Source organism: Pelophylax lessonae (assembly GCF_965119305.1).
Source record: "Pelophylax lessonae genome assembly, chromosome: 6".
Classification (NCBI taxonomy): Eukaryota; Metazoa; Chordata; class Amphibia; order Anura; family Ranidae; genus Pelophylax; species Pelophylax lessonae.
In genome coordinates this window covers 330,588,127-330,608,083 of record NC_138773.1, presented here as the reverse complement: position 1 = coordinate 330,608,083, position 19,957 = coordinate 330,588,127, and the positions used below count along the sequence as shown (strand labels likewise).

The following is a 19,957-nucleotide window of genomic DNA, read 5'->3' as shown; positions in this document are numbered from 1 at the left end:
AATTTTTAAGGCCGCGGCCGTTTATTATTTGTTTATTTAAACAAACGTGATAAAAGATTTTCAGCAATATTATAAAACACTGAAAACAACCCGGTCACTACGACCCAGGTTGTAAGAATAAACAAATTCAACTTAATAAAATTATCCAGAACAACATTAATACACAGAACAAATCGTATATATATACTGTTTATATACATTGTGCCCCTTTACACATTACACATTACACATTTACGCATAACACAAAGGTGACCCTTCAGATAATAATACTGGCTGTGTTAGATTTGAGTTCACCTGCTGGTGGCACTGTGTTGCCCTGGGCTGTATGCTGCAGTTTCAGTGTCTACCAGCAGGTGTCTCCTAGAAGCCAGCAGGCTTCTATGATCACTTAAACTGTGTTCAGCTGCCAGGTGGCTATTTAAGGCTGATCCTCCCCTTCCTAGGCGTGTCACTATTTTGATTGCCTCCTTTCCGCCTGAACCAAGTGTCTGTGATCCTGATCTATACCCTGATCTATCCTGTACCCCTTGCCTTGCTCCTGCTCTCTGCCTAGTATCCAGTCTTGCTTGCCCTCTTCCTTGCTTCCCTGTTACCCTTGTCTCTTATATTGTATATATTTGTAGATAGTTGGTTCTTTAGTTATTGTGTCTTTGGGGTTGGGTTTTGTTTACTGGCATTTGCTTTGTTCACTGTTGCAGTGTATGTTTGTTTTGTGGTTCACTATAATAAATTTTATTTTAAGGCTATCTATATTGTTTTGGTGTGTAGCTACATGTGTCTGGTCTCCCTAGCTGCTGCTGAACCCTGACAGGCTTTGACAAAACAAGGGAGGAGAACACCACAGCTCCGTTCCAGTGAGGTGGCTGAGCCCTTAGCTGCGGGGGTCCCTCTTAAATAGCCCTAAACCAGGGGTTTAGGCAGGATTTTTGAGCAGGAAGAGGGGAAAACTCAACTAATCTCCCCAGATACAAGGGAATTTTAGTGGGAAGAGGGGGAACAGGCCCAATCTCCCCAGATACAGTGACAAATTTGAGCGGGAACAGCGGCTGAATAACCCCAGGTAATAAAGGTCAACTAAAATTTCCCCAGCAACAATTTTACCTCACCGTATGACTGCTAATAACTAGCCTACACCTAATCCCTGTCCCCATACCATGAGGAAAAGGGGGCACAAAATGATGCCCCTTTTCCTTTCATCTAAAAAAAATTAAATTAAAAACAAAAAACAGTGTTGGCTACCTCATCCTCCTCCACCGCCACTTCCACCTACACCGCCACATCCACCGCCACCTCAACCTCCTACTCCATATGGACCTCGTCCTCCTAGATCAAGATTATTATTTTCTATCTTTATGTATTTTATGTTATTTTAAGTTATTTCCCTATCCACATTTGTTTGCAGAGCACTTGTCAGGAACGCTCCCTGTGCACACTAAAGTGCTGTCATGAATCTGCCACCTAAGGGTTAACCTAGCTCAGACTAATTTAATTAATTGGCAATAGGCTGCCTTATTTAAGCACCTCAGAAGCACAGTGTCTTTGCTGTCTGATCTGAAGCTTCTCCTGTGTTCCTGAACCTGAAACCTGTTGTATCCAGTTTGATTCCTGTTTGACCTCCTGGCTTGTCCCTCACCTCGCTTGTCTGCTGCCCGCCCTGACCTCGGCTTGTTTGTGACCACTCTTTTGCCTTATCCTTGTCTGTTTATCTGCCACCAGATCCGGACCTGTTCCCCTCCTGGCAGGGCAACCCCGAGGACCGCGACCTGGTGCTATACACGCAGCAAAATCCAACCTCACCATCTGAGACTCTGGTGAAGACCGGTTGGCACTTAGATTCCGCACCTCGGGTTAGCCTGCATCTACTGCCTGGGTGACACGTCTGTGCTCCATCCCTCGGTGAGCTAGAGGCTACCCTCTGCACGTCAGGCTCGCCTCCAGAGTCCTGACAGTATCAGACAGCCATGTCGCAGCCTGCAAGAGGGGCCTCACCATTGGATGAGATCTGCCAGCATCTCACAACTTTATCTCAAGCCGTAAAGACACTTCAGGAGGGCTACATGCATCTGGAGGAACGGATGCGTTCTGCACCTGGGAACCCCCCTGTGATGACAGATTCTTCTTCCTCGGTACCAGCAGAACCTACTCCAGGTCCCACAGTTGTGATGTTGCCACCTGAACCCCGGGTCCCTACACCCGAAAAGTTCTCAGGGGACAGAGGCAAGTTCAGGGCGTTTTGCGACGCATGTGAATTATATTTCTCTCTGCAACCTCTGACTTTTTCCTTGGAGGCTACCAAAGTGGGCTTTGTCATCTCCCTGCTCCTGGATGAACCACAGTCTTGGGCTCATCGGCTTATTGAAGAGCGCAGTCCTCATCTAAAGTACTTATTGTCTTTCTTCAGTGCCATGGCTCAGCTGTATGACGACCCTCAGCGAACCTCCACCGCTGAAGCTGCTCTGCATGCGCTTCAGCAGGGTCAAAGAGATGTGGAAGACTATGTAACAGACTTTAGGCGTTGGAGTTCCGACACCCAGTGGAATGACGCTGCATTACGGTATCAGTTTCCTTTAGGTCTCTCTGAAGGGCTGAAGGATGAGCTAGCCTGGGTTGGGGTTCCTGACACCCTAGAGACTCTAATAAATCTGGCTATCCAGATAGACCGCCGGCTCAGGGAACGCCGTGCAGAACGTTCCACCCAGCAGCCTCGTCCAGCCTGGATGATGCCGCGGTTCGCGGCCCCGGTAAACGTCCCTTCCTTTAATCCGATTCCTACCAGCTCTGCTCCTGCAAACCTTGCTACGGATGTCCCAGAACCCATGCAGCTTGGGGTTAAGAGACCTGCCCTGTCTACTGAAGAAAGGCATCGCCGGCGACAGAACAATCTCTGCCTGTACTGTGGAGAAGCCGGTCACTACGTGCACTCCTGCCCTGCGAAGCTACGTAAGTGCCTTTCCATCTCCCCATCCAGTGGTCCAGCATCCGCTTCCAGTGCTTCTCACCTAGCCTTCCCTGTCTCGTTTCAGCTTCCAGGAGGTAGCATATCAGTAACCGCGATTATTGATTATTGTAGTTGCTTTATAGACCTGTCATTCGCTGTTCAACGGGGTATTCCACTTCAACCCAAGACCCAAGGACTTACCATCTTCCTGGCTGATGGTTCCCACATCAGTTCTGGACCTGTAACCCAGGAGACTCCTCCTCTCCTCATGATCTCCTCTTGTGACCATAAGGAACTAATAAGCCTAGACGCTATTGCGTCCCCCTTGTTTCCAGTCATCTTGGGGCTACCTTGGTTGAAGGCACACAACCCCCAAATTGACTGGACCTCTGGAGTCCTCAAGTTCCCGTCTACCTACTGCTTGAATTCCTGCCTGCCTGCCTGACTCTCTCAGCTCCTCCAGAACCTTGCTGTGCCTAGAATCTGATCCAGATTTATGCTCTGTTGTGCCTGAGGCTTATCATAATTTTCTGGACGTTTTCAGCAAACGTGGGGCTGAGACCCTTCCCCCTCATCGTCCTTATGACTGCCCTATAGAGCTGCTTCCAGGGGCCGAGATTCCGTTTGGTCGTATTTACCCACTATCCGAACGGGAGTTGGAGGTTCTTAAGGAATACGTGGACGAAAGCTTAAAGAAGGGTTTCATCCGTCCATCTACTTCACCAGCAGGAGCAGGAATCTTTTTTGTAGAAAAAAAGGATCACTCTCTCCGTCCTTGTGTGGATTACCGAGAGTTGAATAAAGTCACGGTTAAAAACCGATATCCTCTCCCCTTGGTTCCAGAACTCTTTCAGAGATTAAGGTCTGCTGTCTTGTTTACCAAATTAGACTTACGTGGGGCCTACAATTTGGTTCGTATCCGCGAAGGGGACGAGTGGAAAACGGCGTTCCGTACCAGGTTTGGGCATTTCGAGTACCTGGTGATGCCCTTCGGTCTCTGCAATGCCCCGGCTACATTCCAGCATTTTGTAAACGACATCTTCAGAGACTGGCTTGACACCTTCGTAATTGTCTATTTAGACGATATTTTAATCTTTTCTGCATCTCTGGACCAGCATCGGGAGCACGTCAGGAACGTTCTCGGCCGCCTCCGCCAACATGGACTCTATGCTAAGGCCGAGAAATGTGAATTTGAAAAGCAAAACATCCAGTTCTTGGGCCTGATCATATCCACCGAAGGAGTTAGGATGGATCCTCAAAAAGTTTCAGCTATCCTGGATTGGCCGGCTCCATCTGACAAAAAGGGGGTGCAGCGCTTTGTTGGATTTGCAAATTTTTACAGGAGATTCATTAAGGGGTTCTCTACCATCATCTTCCCTATCACACAGCTTACCAAGCAGAACATTCGCTTCCATTGGTCCCCTGAAGCCCAGACCGCCTTCTCAGTCCTGAAAAAGCTGTTTACTACTGCTCCCTTCCTGAGACACCCTGATCCCACCTTACCTTACCTCCTTGAGGTAGATGCCTCAGAAGTGGCTGTAGGGGCTGTTATCTCCCAAAGACAGGGAGTTAAAGACTTGGTACACCCTGTAGCCTTCTTTTCCCGCAAACTCTCTCCAGCGGAGAGAAACTATGATGTGGGCGATCGTGAACTTTTGGCCATCAAGGTGGCACTCGAGGAGTGGCGATATTTACTCGAAGGGGCAGCACATCCCATCCTTATCTTCACCGACCACAAGAACCTTGAATACTTGAGATCTGCTAAACGACTGAGACCACGCCAGGCACGGTGGGCTCTGTTCTTTTCAAGGTTCGCGTTTCATATTACTTACCGACCTGGTTCCAAGAACGTCAAACCGGACGCACTCTCCCGCATGTTCGATGACCCGAAGGAAATTCCTGTACCTGACACCATCCTGTCTGAAGGTAACTTTCTTCTTCCATTAACTAATCTGATGGCTCATATTAAACAGGCTTCTGTGAGTATTCCCTGTCTTCCTTAAATTTCTCTGGTACCTAAGGACGGTTTGCTATGGTTTGTGGACAAGATCTTCGTTCCAGAAGATGTCCGAATGTCGGTTCTGGGTTCTTGTCATGACCATCCCTTGGCAGGTCACTTTGGAGTCCGTAAGACCCTTGACTTGCTGCAGCGTACATTCTGGCCTGACCTGGAAAAAAGTTGTAGGGACTACGTGTCTTCCTGTGCTGTGTGTTCCCGAAGCAAGCCCGCGAGAAGTAAGTCATGGGGTCTCCTTAGACCACTTCCAGTTCCTGATAGACCGTGGAGGATGATCGCCATGGATTTTATTGTGGAACTTCCTCCTTCTAAGGTTCTAAGGGATGCTCTGCCATTTTTGTTGTTGTGGATCGATTGTCTAAAATGGCCCATTTTTTGCCCCTCAGGGGTACTCCCTCTGCCAAGGAAACCGCAGAAGTCTTCATAAAAGAGATTGTTAGGCTTCACGGGGTACCTGCAAATATTGTCTCTGACAGAGGGGTGCAGTTCACCTCACGCTTCTGGAAAGCATTATGCAGTCTGTTGAAGATTGAATTATCCTTGTCTTCTGCTTACCACCCACAGACTAATGGGCAGACCAAGACGACCAACCAGACCTTGGAACAGTACATTCGGTGTTTTACCACCTTTGTTCAAGACGATTGGGTGGCCTTGCTGCCATTCGCAGAGTTTGCCTATAATAATGCTAAACATTCTGTTACTGGACAATCTCCATTCTTCTCAAACTACGGCTTCCACCCATCCTTCTTGCCCGATATCCCGCCTGACTCTGGAGTCCCTGCAGTACAGGACACTATTAATTTCTTTGCTCGCAACAGCAAATTACTGCAAGAAGCCATACTTAAGGCACAAACGGCATCTAAGAAGATCTTTGATAGAAGAAGAAGGGGAGAATTAATTCTTCAACCAGGTGACCAGGTTTGGTTGTCCACAACTAGCCTGTCCATCTAAAAAATTGGCTCCCAGGTTTATTGGACCCTTTCCTGTCAAGAGGAAACTTAATGAAGTTTCCTATGAGTTATCTTTACCCAATTCACTCCGCATTCACCCAGTATTTCACGTCTCCTTGTTAAAGCCTGCAGTTCCCAATACCTTCCCTGGTAGGAGTTCAGAGCCACCCGAACCTGTAATCGTTGATGGAGATGTGGAATATGAAGTAGAAGCTATTGTGGACTGCCGGAAGAGAGGAAACCTGTTACAGTACCTTGTCAAGTGGAAGGGTTATGGTCCAGAAGAAAACTCTTGGGAGCCTGAACGAAACATCCACGCTATGGAACTTATCCAGGCTTTCTTTCGCAGTCACCCACAAAAGAGAAACCTATTGGGCACCCGGAGGTTGCCCTTTAGGGGGAGACAATGTCAGGAACGCTCCCTGTGCACACTAAAGTGCTGTCATGAATCTGCCACCTAAGGGTTAACCTAGCTCAGACATGATACACAGACAGGATAATATGCATGATGGCTACAAACAAAAACATGGATTACTAGAAACCCTTTATAGATGACATCCTTGTTGTGAACAGGATTATAGAAGGCTTCTTCCTCATCCCACTAGACCCTGGTCACCTTGTAGACAGGTGTCTACAAACTGGGTTACTAGTAGGTAGGGATTCTAGGCTGCCTAGTTGGGGAAGGGTTAACTATGGGTCTGCCGGTTTCCCGGGCTTTTTCTAGCCTTGCCCTCCACCCTATAGTACATATAAACAGGGTAAAGGCCCGGTCCAGGGGGAGCCAGGAAGACCACATGGGGGAAGGTTAAAGGTCTATGCAAGAAAATGTAGCCAATGGCAAACAGTGAGTATTTCTACAAAGGAACCTACCAATAATGGGACTTTTCAGAAATGGGCTTCTACCTTTTGAGGTATGCCTGGGAAGTCTAGGAACATTAGTTAGGACCTTATGACTGTTTTGGCTGTACTGTCGCAGCCTTCAAATAAAGTTCCTTTAACCATCTAAAGCCTGGTCTGAAGTTACTCTAAAGGGGTGCAGGGTGGTACATGGCGTATGGTAAATAACAGCGTCTGTTATGCGCACATGGAGTGAAGAGAAGGACATTCTGTTGCTACGGGTAACAAGCTAAAAGGAAATGCAAGGAGAAGCATATCAAGGAGAGTGGTTCGCTGCCTCCCTCCCCAGCAGTCAGTGCCCCAGCTACTGGGACTGAATCTATGCGACAGGGACTGTAACGGAACCACAACCCACACTGTACTTGTGTACTTCCATCAGTATACGGCTTCCTCCCAGTCGTGAACATAGACAGGCCCGGACTGGGACAAAAAATAGGCCCGGGCATTTTGGACTGAGCAGCCCAGGAGGGGGGGGCGTTGCGGGGGCGTGACTGGAGCGTGGCGTTCGTCGGGATGGTTGATGACAGAATTTAATGTTCCAGGATATGTGGATTCGATTACGGTACCTTTTTTAGATTAATCTGATAAATTGGGTCCAATTTAGATCAGAGCTGCCATATGATGCTGTTTTTTTTGTCTTACTTTAAATCCTGTTTTGATGGTTGAGTCCTAAAAATGGTATGAAGCAGCACAAGATGAGGGTTACTCTAATCAAGGGGTAGAGGCAACCCGAAAAATGTTTTCAAAGAAATTGGGAGTGCCAGATACATAAAAATCAACTGTCAGCTTCATATAAAGTAACTGCTGTAAACCGCTTGAATAATAGTAAGAAATCAAGTGAGCTTTGCACCTTCACACCTCAGATCACCCCAATTCCTGCACTATCACACCTCAGATCACCCCAATTCCTGCACTATCACACCTCAGATCACCCCAATTCCTGCTCCTTCACACCTCAGATCAGACCCAATTCCTGCACCTTCACACCTCAGATCACCCCAATTCCTGCACCTTCACACCTCCGATCACCCCAATTCCTGCACCTTCACCCCTCAGATCAATCCCAATTCCTGCACCTTCACACCTCAGATCACCCCAATTCCTGCACTATCACACCTCAGATCACCCCAATTCCTGCTCCTTCACACCTCAGATCACCCCAATTCCTGCTCCTTCACACCTCAGATCAGACCCAATTCCTGCACCTTCACACCTCAGATCACCCCAATTCCTGCACCTTCACACCTCAGATCACCCCAATTCCTGCACTATCATACCTCAGATCACCCCAATTCCTGCACTATCACACCTCAGATCACCCCAATTCCTGCTCCTTCACACCTCAGATCACCCCAATTCCTGCACCTTCACACCTCAGATCAGACCCAATTCCTGCACCTTCACACCTCAGATCACCCCAATTCCTGCTCCTTCACACCTCAGATCACCCCAATTCCTGCACCTTCACACCTCAGATCAGACCCAATTCCTGCACCTTCACACCTCAGATCACCCCAATTCCTGCACCTTCACACCTCAGATCACCCCAATTCCTGCACCTTCACACCTCAGATCAGACCCAATTCCTGCACCTTCACACCTCAGATCACCCCAATTCCTGCTCCTTCACACCTCAGATCACCCCAATTCCTGCACCTTCACACCTCAGATCACCCCAGTTCCTGCACCTTCACACCTCAGATCAGTCCCAATTCCTGCACTATCACACCTCAGATCACCCCAATTCCTGCACTATCACACCTCAGATCACCCCAATTCCTGCACCTTCACACCTCAGATCACCCCAATTCCTGCACTATCACACCTCAGATCACCCCAGTTCCTGCACCTTCACACCTCAGATCACCCCAGTTCCTGCACTATCATACCTCAGATCACCCCAATTCCTGCACTATCATACCTCAGATCACCCCAATTCCTGCACTATCATACCTCAGATCACCCCAATTCCTGCACTATCATACCTCAGATCAGTCCCAATTCCTGCACCTTCACACCTCAGATCACCCCAATTCCTGCACCTTCACACCTCAGATCAGTCCCAATTCCTGCACCTTCACACCTCAGATCACCCCAATTCCTGCACTATCACACCTCAGATCAGTCCCAATTCCTGCACTATCACACCTCAGATCAGTCCCAATTCCTGCACCTTCACACCTCAGATCACCCCAGTTCCTGCACCTTCACACCTCAGATCACCCCAATTCCTGCACCTTCACACCTCAGATCAGTCCCAATTCCTGCACTATCACACCTCAGATCAGTCCCAATTCCTGCACTATCACACCTCAGATCACCCCAATTCCTGCACTATCACACCTCAGATCACCCCAATTCCTGCACTATCACACCTCAGATCACCCCAATTCCTGCACCTTCACACCTCAGATCACCCCAATTCCTGCACTATCACACCTCAGATCACCCCAGTTCCTGCACCTTCACACCTCAGATCACCCCAGTTCCTGCACTATCATACCTCAGATCACCCCAATTCCTGCACTATCATACCTTAGATCACCCCAATTCCTGCACTATCACACCTCAGATCACCCCAATTCCTGCACTATCACACCTCAGATCACCCCAATTCCTCTTAGGCCCCTTAGTACAAACCCCACAGTACAGGCCCCCCTAGCACAAACCCCACAGTACAGGCCCCCCTAGCACAAACCCCACAGTACATGCCCCCTTTCAATGCAGTGACCAGCGTACATGCCCCCTTTCAATGCAGTGACCAGCATACGTGGTGCCCCCGATGCAGAGATCAGTGTGCGTGCCCCCAATGTAGTGACCAGCATACGTGGTGCCCCCAATGCAGAGATCAGCATGCGTGCCCCCTTCATAGCACCAGAACAACTGACTGACAGGACAGTGTGCGGGGCGGGGGCCCCCCCCCCCCGCCGAGGCTTCATTCACTTACCGTTACCGGGCAGCCTTCAGGTAGAGGTAGGGACGGTCACTCACTCACACTCGACTTCTTCTGCGGACTTCCACTCCGACTTCTTCTTCCGATCCGACTCGACTTCTTCTGCGGACTTCCACTCCGACTCCGACTTCTTCTTCCGATCCGACTCGACTTCTTCTGCGGACTTCCACTCCGATTCCGACTTCTTCTTCCGATCCGACTCGACTTCTTCTGCGGACTTCCACTCCGACTCCTTCTTCCGATCCGACTCGACTTCTTCTGCGGACTTTCGATCCGACTCTGTCGCCTCGCCTCAGTCAGCTCAGTCCCGACCTCAAGTCACGCGGGCGCGGCTCTCGCTCTCATGTCCTCTCTCTCTCTCTCTCTGGAACGGAAGGTGATCGTGATCATGGTGGTCATGGTGCGGGCATGTCACAGGTCATGGTGCGGGCATGTCACAGGTCATGGTGCGGGCATGTCACAGGTCATGGTGCGGGCATGTCACAGGTCATGGTACGGGCATGTCACAGGTCATGGTGCGGGCATGTCACAGGTCATGGTGCGGGCATGTCACAGGTCATGGTGCGGGCAAGTCACAGGTCATGGTGCAGGCAAGTCACAGGTCATGGTGCGGGCATGTCACAGGTCATGGTGCGGGCATGTCACAGGTCATGGTGCGGGCATGTCACAGGTCATGGTGCGGGCATGTCACAGGTCATGGTGCGGGCATGTCACAGGTCATGGTGCGGGCAAGTCACAGGTCATGGTGCGGGCATGTCACAGGTCATGGTGCGGGCATGTCACAGGTCATGGTGCGGGCAAGTCACAGGTCATGGTGCGGGCAGGTCATGGTGCGGGCATGTCACAGGTCATTGTGCGGGCATGTCACAGGTCATGGTGCGGGCATGTCACAGGTCATGGTGCGGGCATGTCACAGGTCATGGTGCGGGCATGTCACAGGTCATGGTGCGGGCAAGTCACAGGTCATGGTGCGGGCATGTCACAGGTCATGGTGCGGGCATGTCACAGGTCATGGTGCGGGCATGTCACAGGTCATGGTGCGGGCAAGTCACAGGTCATGGTGCGGGCAAGTCACAGGTCATGGTGTGGGCATGTCACAGGTCATGGTGCGGGCATGTCACAGGTCATGGTGCGGGCAAGTCACAGGTCATGGTGCGGGCATGTCACAGGTCATGGTGCGGGCAAGTCACAGGTCATGGTGCGGGCAAGTCACAGGTCATGGTGCGGGCATGTCACAGGTCATGGTGCGGGCATGTCACAGGTCATGGTAAGGGCATGTCACAGGTCATGGTAAGGGCATGTCACAGGTCATGGTAAGGGCAAGTCACAGGTCATGGTAAGGGCAAGTCACAGGTCATGGTAAGGGCATGTCACAGGTCATGGTAAGGGCAAGTCACAGGTCATGGTGCGGGCAAGTCACAGGTCATGGTGCGGGCATGTCACAGGTCATGGTGCGGGCAAGTCACAGGTCATGGTGCGGGCATGTCACAGGTCATGGTGCGGGCATGTCACAGGTCATGGTAAGGGCATGTCACAGGTCATGGTAAGGGCATGTCACAGGTCATGGTAAGGGCAAGTCACAGGTCATGGTGCGGGCAAGTCACAGGTCATGGTGCGGGCATGTCACAGGTCATGGTAAGGGCAAGTCACAGGTCATGGTGCGGGCAAGTCACAGGTCATGGTGCGGGCATGTCACAGGTCATGGTGCGGGCATGTCACAGGTCATGGTGCGGGCAAGTCACAGGTCATGGTGCGGGCATGTCACAGGTCATGGTGCGGGCATGTCACAGGTCATGGTGCGGGCAAGTCACAGTTCATGGTGTGGGCAAGTCACAGGTCATGGTGCGGGCATGTCACAGGTCATGGTGCGGGCATGTCACAGGTCATGGTGCGGGCATGTCACAGGTCATGGTAAGGGCATGTCACAGGTCATGGTAAGGGCAAGTCACAGGTCATGGTGCGGGCATGTCACAGGTCATGGTGCGGGCATGTCACAGGTCATGGTAAGGGCAAGTCACAGGTCATGGTGCGGGCAAGTCACAGGTCATGGTAAGGGCATGTCACAGGTCATGGTAAGGGCAAGTCACAGGTCATGGTGCGGGCATGTCACAGGTCATGGTGCGGGCATGTCACAGGTCATGGTGCGGGCATGTCACAGGTCATGGTGCGGGCAAGTCACAGGTCATGGTGCGGGCATGTCACAGGTCATGGTGCGGGCATGTCACAGGTCATGGTGCGGGCATGTCACAGGTCATGGTGCGGGCAAGTCACAGGTCATGGTGCGGGCAAGTCACAGGTCATGGTGTGGGCATGTCACAGGTCATGGTGCGGGCATGTCACAGGTCATGGTGCGGGCAAGTCACAGGTCATGGTGCGGGCATGTCACAGGTCATGGTGCGGGCAAGTCACAGGTCATGGTGCGGGCAAGTCACAGGTCATGGTGCGGGCATGTCACAGGTCATGGTGCGGGCATGTCACAGGTCATGGTAAGGGCATGTCACAGGTCATGGTAAGGGCATGTCACAGGTCATGGTAAGGGCAAGTCACAGGTCATGGTAAGGGCAAGTCACAGGTCATGGTAAGGGCATGTCACAGGTCATGGTAAGGGCAAGTCACAGGTCATGGTGCGGGCAAGTCACAGGTCATGGTGCGGGCATGTCACAGGTCATGGTGCGGGCAAGTCACAGGTCATGGTGCGGGCATGTCACAGGTCATGGTGCGGGCATGTCACAGGTCATGGTAAGGGCATGTCACAGGTCATGGTAAGGGCATGTCACAGGTCATGGTAAGGGCAAGTCACAGGTCATGGTGCGGGCAAGTCACAGGTCATGGTGCGGGCATGTCACAGGTCATGGTAAGGGCAAGTCACAGGTCATGGTGCGGGCAAGTCACAGGTCATGGTGCGGGCATGTCACAGGTCATGGTGCGGGCATGTCACAGGTCATGGTGCGGGCAAGTCACAGGTCATGGTGCGGGCATGTCACAGGTCATGGTGCGGGCATGTCACAGGTCATGGTGCGGGCAAGTCACAGTTCATGGTGTGGGCAAGTCACAGGTCATGGTGCGGGCATGTCACAGGTCATGGTGCGGGCATGTCACAGGTCATGGTGCGGGCATGTCACAGGTCATGGTAAGGGCATGTCACAGGTCATGGTAAGGGCAAGTCACAGGTCATGGTGCGGGCATGTCACAGGTCATGGTGCGGGCATGTCACAGGTCATGGTAAGGGCAAGTCACAGGTCATGGTGCGGGCAAGTCACAGGTCATGGTAAGGGCATGTCACAGGTCATGGTAAGGGCAAGTCACAGGTCATGGTAAGGGCATGTCACAGGTCATGGTAAGGGCATGTCACAGGTCACAGTGTTTGTAATTTGTGCTGCTGCTGGCCTGCAGTGCTGCCCTTTCCTTACCTTGTTGTTGTTGCAGCAGCCAGGCCTTGGCTCGTGTGGCCGTGGGTGCCTGGGTGCCGGGTGGTTGTTGATGTTGTCCTTGTCTCCACGGTCCACCCGTCTCTGACTCCACACTGTCAGACAGTCTGCGAAGCGGTGCGGTGCGGCGCGGCGCCAGTGACGTCACTTTTCCACTTCTTCCTGACAAGAAGGCAAGCAGGGGCCCCTCTAGCTCCACCCCCGGCCTTCACTCAGAGTCACCTGACGGTTCACGGTCCACCCCCTCCTGAGCTACGCAGCTACGCTGGATGCCGCTGCGGAGCTTAGGAGTGGGGACTAGTCAGGGACAGCGGCGGCCGGCGGGCGGCCGAGATTGCTGTAATGCGGCCCAGACTCTCCGCGGAATCGGCCGCGGAGAGGCCGGCAGCAGCGGCAATGGCCGAACAGGCGGACACACAGACTGTCATATCATGGCGGGGAGGCCTCGGCCCACCGGGCATATGCCCGGTCCTCCCGATGGTCAGTCCGGCCCTGAACATAGATATCAGATTTTCACAGCCACCCCCACAAAGCTAGCCGACAACTTAGCTTGTAGAATTTTTGGAACCTTCCAGAGTAGGAAGTATTCACTCAAACAAAGGTACAAAGAGATATACACTGTGGGACCCCCCCCCTTAGGAGCCGATCCACATTCACATATACATCCCATAATAGGTTGATCTTAAGACAGACAGAAACAATAGAACAATGGGATACAAGTACTTACCAATAACAAACCTCACCCCACCTCACTATCTAGAAAGGGTCTATGAGAGACTCCAACAATATTCAAGCAATCTGAAAAGTCAAATTGTTTATCTTTATATATTTCTTGAGGGATATTGTTCAGAAATATAATTGTTCCAAGTGAAAGAGGCCCTTTCATTCTTTCAACACAAACCACACATATAGATTTCAGGATAACTGGGGTAACACGATATGCGGTGTGGTTGTACAGTGAGTCTGATTAGTGTAGACCCAACTGGGGTTCTTGGTCACCCTGTGCCCCTAATAGACACAGGGAGACTTACACATAAGAGGTGCCGGGGAAGCTGGACAAGGAGTTTCCCAACCTCTCTAAAGTAATCTGGGTTCCACGAGCCCCCCACCCAAAGTGACTCCTGTCACAAAGACCCTAAAGACCTAGCCATAGGTACGGAAGGAGTTAAGCAAGTTGTACACGCAAGTGGGTTCTGACAGGTACATACAGAGCCACAGGGATAAAAGACCTGGACTGATGGAACTGGACATTGTTCTGTGGTGTCTCCTTCAAACTGTTACAATCCATGCAGGTGTAGGTATCAAGGGACAAAGTGGTTCACAGTGCAGATCCTCAAGTGGCGAAACAGTCACTCTGGGTGTACAGCTCACTTCTATGATGAGGTGCCGCCTTAATATTGAGTTCACATAAACAAGGCCACACCTGGTCTTGGGCATTAGTGAGTGCGTACACCAAGGGAGGAGGAGAAAAGAGAGAGTAAGGGCCCCATGTGCACCTAGTGAAAGGGAGGCCCCGCCCACAACCTTACTTCCAAAGTCACATTAAATGTATCTTGTATATGTTTTTCTTGCTGTATAATGGACATTTCTTGTGTTATGTATTTACAGGCATTTACAAGTCAATTAGAAAACTACACTGGTGCTGCCGCTAGTGGGGTCAGCAACAGACCATCTGCTGGGACGGGATCAAGTAAGTTTATGTAATATGGATTCATGTCTCCTGTAGGGAGTTTATTTCTCAAAACAATTCTACATATGTTAAAATATACAAAGGAAACTTCATATTAGATTCTGATTTGATATATACTGTATGACCAAAAGTTGGAAAACCCCTGATCATATATGAACATTCCATTTCAAAGTCATGGTCATCATTAATACGGGGTTTTACACCCCTCTTCCCCTCGCTGTCTCCTTTCTTCTGATGAAATGATTTTGGAGGATGTGTGTGGGGCTTTTGAGAAGACCTGGCTCACCATTGGCATTCCAATTCATACCAAAGGCATTCAGTAGGTTTGAGGTCAGGGCTCTGTGCAGGACACTGGAGTTCCTCCTCACCAAGCTGGTCACGCCATGTCTTTATGGAGCTGGCTTTGTACACGGGGGGGGGGGGGGGTATACAATACTGGAAGAGCACAATTGTCTACAATGTCTCTGTATGACAGAGTAATAGGACCCTTCATTGGAGACAACAAAACTCCGTCCTTGGAGAGGGGTCTACATACATATAGCCATATAGATGGTTCTAGCAGATGTGAGCTTCATATTTAACAGAATAATTTTCGGGTGGATGCATATTCTATTGTGAATTTTATTAGTATGTAATTTTTAGCCACTTGCCGACCGGTCACGTTGACTGTACTGCGGCAAAGTGGCTCGTTAACGTCTGGCGACGTAGACCTACGTCACCAGGCATTCCCCTTTCTCGGCGGAGCGCGCGCGGTGCCGGAGGCTCGCTCCCGCTGTATTCAGTTACAGCGGGAGTCGGGCCAGGGGAGGAGCGGCGGTGATCACCGCTGCTCTTCCCCGATCGTCGGGGATCTAGTGTGGAAATCCACCCGCTTTGTTTCTCTTAAGTGACAGGCAGGGTCAGATTGCAGGGTTCAGCATAGCTGAACCTGCGATCTGTCCCTGTGTCACTCAGTCCCCTCCCCCCACACACGTCAGTAAGCACCAGGCATACATTAACCCCTCCCTCTCCAATAAAATTAACCCCTTCCCTGCCAGTGTCATTTTTACAGTAACAGTGCATATGTATAGCACTGATTACTGTAGTAATGTCACTGGTACCCCCAAAAGTGTCAAAAATGTCAGTCAAGGGTCCGATCTGTCCACCGCAATGTCGCAGTCCCGCAAAAAAAATCGCAGATCGCCGCCATTACTCGTTAAAAAAAAAAAAAACACCAAAATGACAAAAATCTTTCCCTTAGTTAGTAAACGCAATAACTTTTGCGCAAACCAATCAAAATACGTGTATTGTGATTTTCTATACCAAAAATATGTAGCAGAAAACAAATTGGCCTAAAATGATAAAAAATTTTGATTTTTACATTTTTTAGGGGGGAATTTCATATAAAAAAATGTGAAAAATATTGTTATTTTTTCAAAATTGTCGCTCTTTTTTTGTTTATAGCGCAAAAAAGTAAAAATCGCACAGGTGATCAAATACCACCAAAAGAAAGCTCTATTTGTGGGGAAAAAAGGACATACATTTAATTTGGGTACAGCATCGCACGACCGCGCCTGGTCAGGAATGGGGTAAAACCTTCCGGTCTTAAAGCAGTTAAAAATACGCTCATTGAGAATTTTTTTGTCAAAGACATGTAGCTAAATACATTTTGGCCTAAATATATGACATAAATTGAATATATTGGATATTTTTTAACTGTCAAAGTAGAAAATGTTGTTATTTTTTTCAAAATTGTCGTGTTTTTTTAATTAATATCGCAAAAAATAAAAATCGCAGAGATGATCAAATACCACCAAAAGAAAGCTCTGTTTGTGGGAAAAAAGGACGTAAATTTTGTTTGGGTACGGCGTCGCATGACCGCGTAATTGTCAGTTAAAGTCGCACAGTGCCGAATCGCAAAAAGTGGCCTGGACGTAAGACAGCAAAATCCTCCGGTGGTAAAGTGGTTAATGTAGGAAATATAGTTTGTTTTATGTTATATAATCTGTCCAGGATACAAGATGAGGATAATGTTCAGAGAAGAGGCATGTATGGAAAAGGAGGAGGAAAAGGATGATAGAAGGCAGGAGAGTTCAGAACAGGAGGAGTAGAAAATGGGGTTAGATACTGGAGAAGGATGACAATAGAAGGAAGGAGCCTGGATATGGATGGAAGAGGTGATAACAGAGGAGAGGAAGGAGAGGGGATGAAGGATGGAAGAGGTGAAGGATGATAATAGATGGAGGGACAGTGGAGAAGGATGAATGGACAATTTAAATTTCTGCAGTTGTCATGCTGATGTTGTTGTTCTTTTCATGCACAGTTGATCATCAGTGGTGGAAACACAACTTTTTTAAATCCATTATTCTGCTTATTATCACCCTTTTCTTTCCTGTCTTGCAGCGTTCTTTGGGACGGTGACAAACCTATCACTTGGGGTTCATGAAATGAAGATCGGATCTGTCACTTATCAGGTGAAGACTGGCGATATCACGAAAGAGAAGACCGATGTCATTGTAAATTCTTCCAATCAAAACTTCACTCTGTGCACAGGTAATTCATTCTGAACCCCAAAATCCAAATATCAGGTTTTACACCGATCAGCCATAACTTTATGACCACCCACCTAATATAGATTAGGTTCCCCCTTTTGCCACCATAACAGCCCTGACCCATTGAGGCATGGACACCACTAGACTTCTGAAGGTATGTTGTTGTATCTGCCTGTCAGGAACCATAAACCAGATGGAGACAGAAAGTGCAGGTAAAATCACACCTTAAATGAAATGTCAAAAACAACACAGCTCAGGGAGGGGCGTGGCTTGGTAGCGGATGTAGCCGGGCGCTTGGTCAGCTAGCTCTTCCGATTCTCCGAGCAATTACCTCAAGGGTGGACGTTCTGCTCATTCATTCACAATTTGGTTCACGCCGGGAGACAGCCTACACCTCTGGCTACTGCAGGAAACCTCTGAGAGACACGTCTAAGCGTGACTTTACTACCCGCCCAGGCTCTGACCATGCAGGCCAAGATGGCAGCCTGCAGCAATGGCCGGCCAAGGAGAGATACAAGGAGGCAGCCCAGAAGTTCTTCGCCAAACCAGGGCCATGTGATCCTCCCACACTACCCGACCCTCTGAAAGAATATAGCGGTAATAAATTGGGGGCGGATGATACAGTACCGCTAGAGGATCTGACCACCTGCCAAGGAGAATGAGACGCAGTGAGTAACCCTACTGATACCTTGGCCATGCCGCCCGCTCGGAGCCCAGATCTGGACGGGCCGGAACCCACCCTAAGGAACATATTCTTTAATGTATTATCTTGCAGTTCCTCAATTACAGAACTTACAATTATAAATTAAGGGGGTGAAAGTAGAAATATACTTCCTCCGCCAACATATGCAGAAATTGCGTGAGCATACAGCGGCCCTGGAAGGGCATCCCGGTACTCTGGAGAATGAATGGGTGCCATAACAGCGTGATGCACATTACCAACAGACTGACAGCCAAACATGCTGCCTGCCTTGATGATTTTGAAAATAGGCTGTGCAGAAATAATGTAAGACCATTGGTATACCAGAGAAAACTGAAGGAAGGAATCCTGTCAATTTTATTGAAAACTGGTTGCTAACTGTATCTGGGAAGGACTTCTTCTCCCCTATATTTTCTGTAGAAAGGGCACACAGAATCCCAACCTTTACCTCCATGCAATTACCCCAGACAGTTTTTGTTTAAAATGCTTAACTATAAAGATAGCGATGTCATCCTTTCTAAAGCCAGTTCTATGGGAGATGCTCTTGTGATTGGTAAAAAATATGCTGTTCCCAGACTTTTCGGCGGAGGTCCAAAAGCAACTGGCGCATTTCACAGAGGTCGGAAGCGTCTCTGTGCTCTTGATCTCCAGTATGACATACTCTACCCTGCATGCCTGTGGGTAGTGGCTAAGGAAGAAGCTAATTTCTTTGAAAAGCCTTCGTTAGTGTCACAGTGGCTGGAAAGAGAGGTGCATTCACTTTGCGAAGAAGCAGCTTAGTTGGCTTTCCCCTCATACCCCAACTAAGAAAGTCTAGATAGAACAGTTTAATTATATACTGATAGGGAAACAATTAACATATCAACACAGAAATGCTAACCGAAAGCTCACTTCTATATGGCAGGCATGGCTGGATAATCCAGGTCTTGCTCCACAACAGCTAGTCATGGGCAGATTATTACAGGCATAGATGTTTGGGTCTGTACTAACTCTTTATACTGGTTGAGATGTAAGGGAACTACTGGCTCTAGCTACTTATATGAAAGACTCTCTCAGATCGAAGTCCTTTGTCCCCTCCTAAAAAGTCTATCTTTGCTACTGATTTTCTTGAGGAATAGTGACAATGTGCAATATATCTAGCAGATCGGCTGGTGGTTCCTCTCTCCGTTATGTTTATGGTTTTAGTTTACCCTTTCATCTACATGCCAAAGTGCCTCATATTTGTGTTATGCATAAGATGAACCTTACGTACCCCGAAAAACTCAGATTTTCGTACTATACTGGTCATCTCAATTGTGTACACTATGTGAAATGTACGATGTCCAATTACTTGTCTTTTGGTTTATTGTATTGTATTTCTGCTGAATTTTTACACAGTTCAGGAATGTAATCAAAAACATAAGCTAGGGTTTGGGTGCCAGAACGGGTAATCAGATGAGCCAAGGTCAGCGTAGTCAGGAGTAAAAATCAGGAACAGGAAGCAGAAGGGAAGTCAGCCAGACCAAGCCATACAGAGGAAGGAACGCACTTACAGATACCATGCAAGGGCAAGAAGGAAATTAGCTAAGCTGCTTAAATAGCAAAAAGGGGCTGTTTGTAGGTTGGGATAATGAGGCAGGTTAATGGTAATCAGGTGAGTCACTGTGGTAACAATGAGTGGCTGGTAATTACCCGACCGCTGAGCAGCTTCTGAGCACTGAAAGAAAAGAGCTGCTCCTTAGGTAACAGGAATCTAGCCCTGATACTGGCAACAAGCTGTCAGTAGCAGATTCTTTTTAAGTTGTGAGGTGGGGCCTCCACTCCAATGTTCGCTGTAGAATCACCCTAATGGGCCATACACACTATAAGATTTT

The 19,957-nt window shown here is 49.1% G+C and overlaps 1 protein-coding gene across 1 annotated transcript in view; it reads left to right on the top strand.

Moving 5' to 3' along the window:
- LOC309558766 (protein mono-ADP-ribosyltransferase PARP14-like) overlaps positions 1-19,957 on the top strand; it is a 343,037-nt gene that overhangs the window by 295,511 nt on the left and 27,569 nt on the right. Inside the window, exons 24-25 of the mRNA XM_082261814.1 lie at positions 14,792-14,873; positions 17,256-17,405. Coding sequence (XP_082117940.1) covers positions 14,792-14,873; positions 17,256-17,405 — 232 coding nt within the window. The remainder of the gene's footprint in view (positions 1-14,791; positions 14,874-17,255; positions 17,406-19,957) is intronic.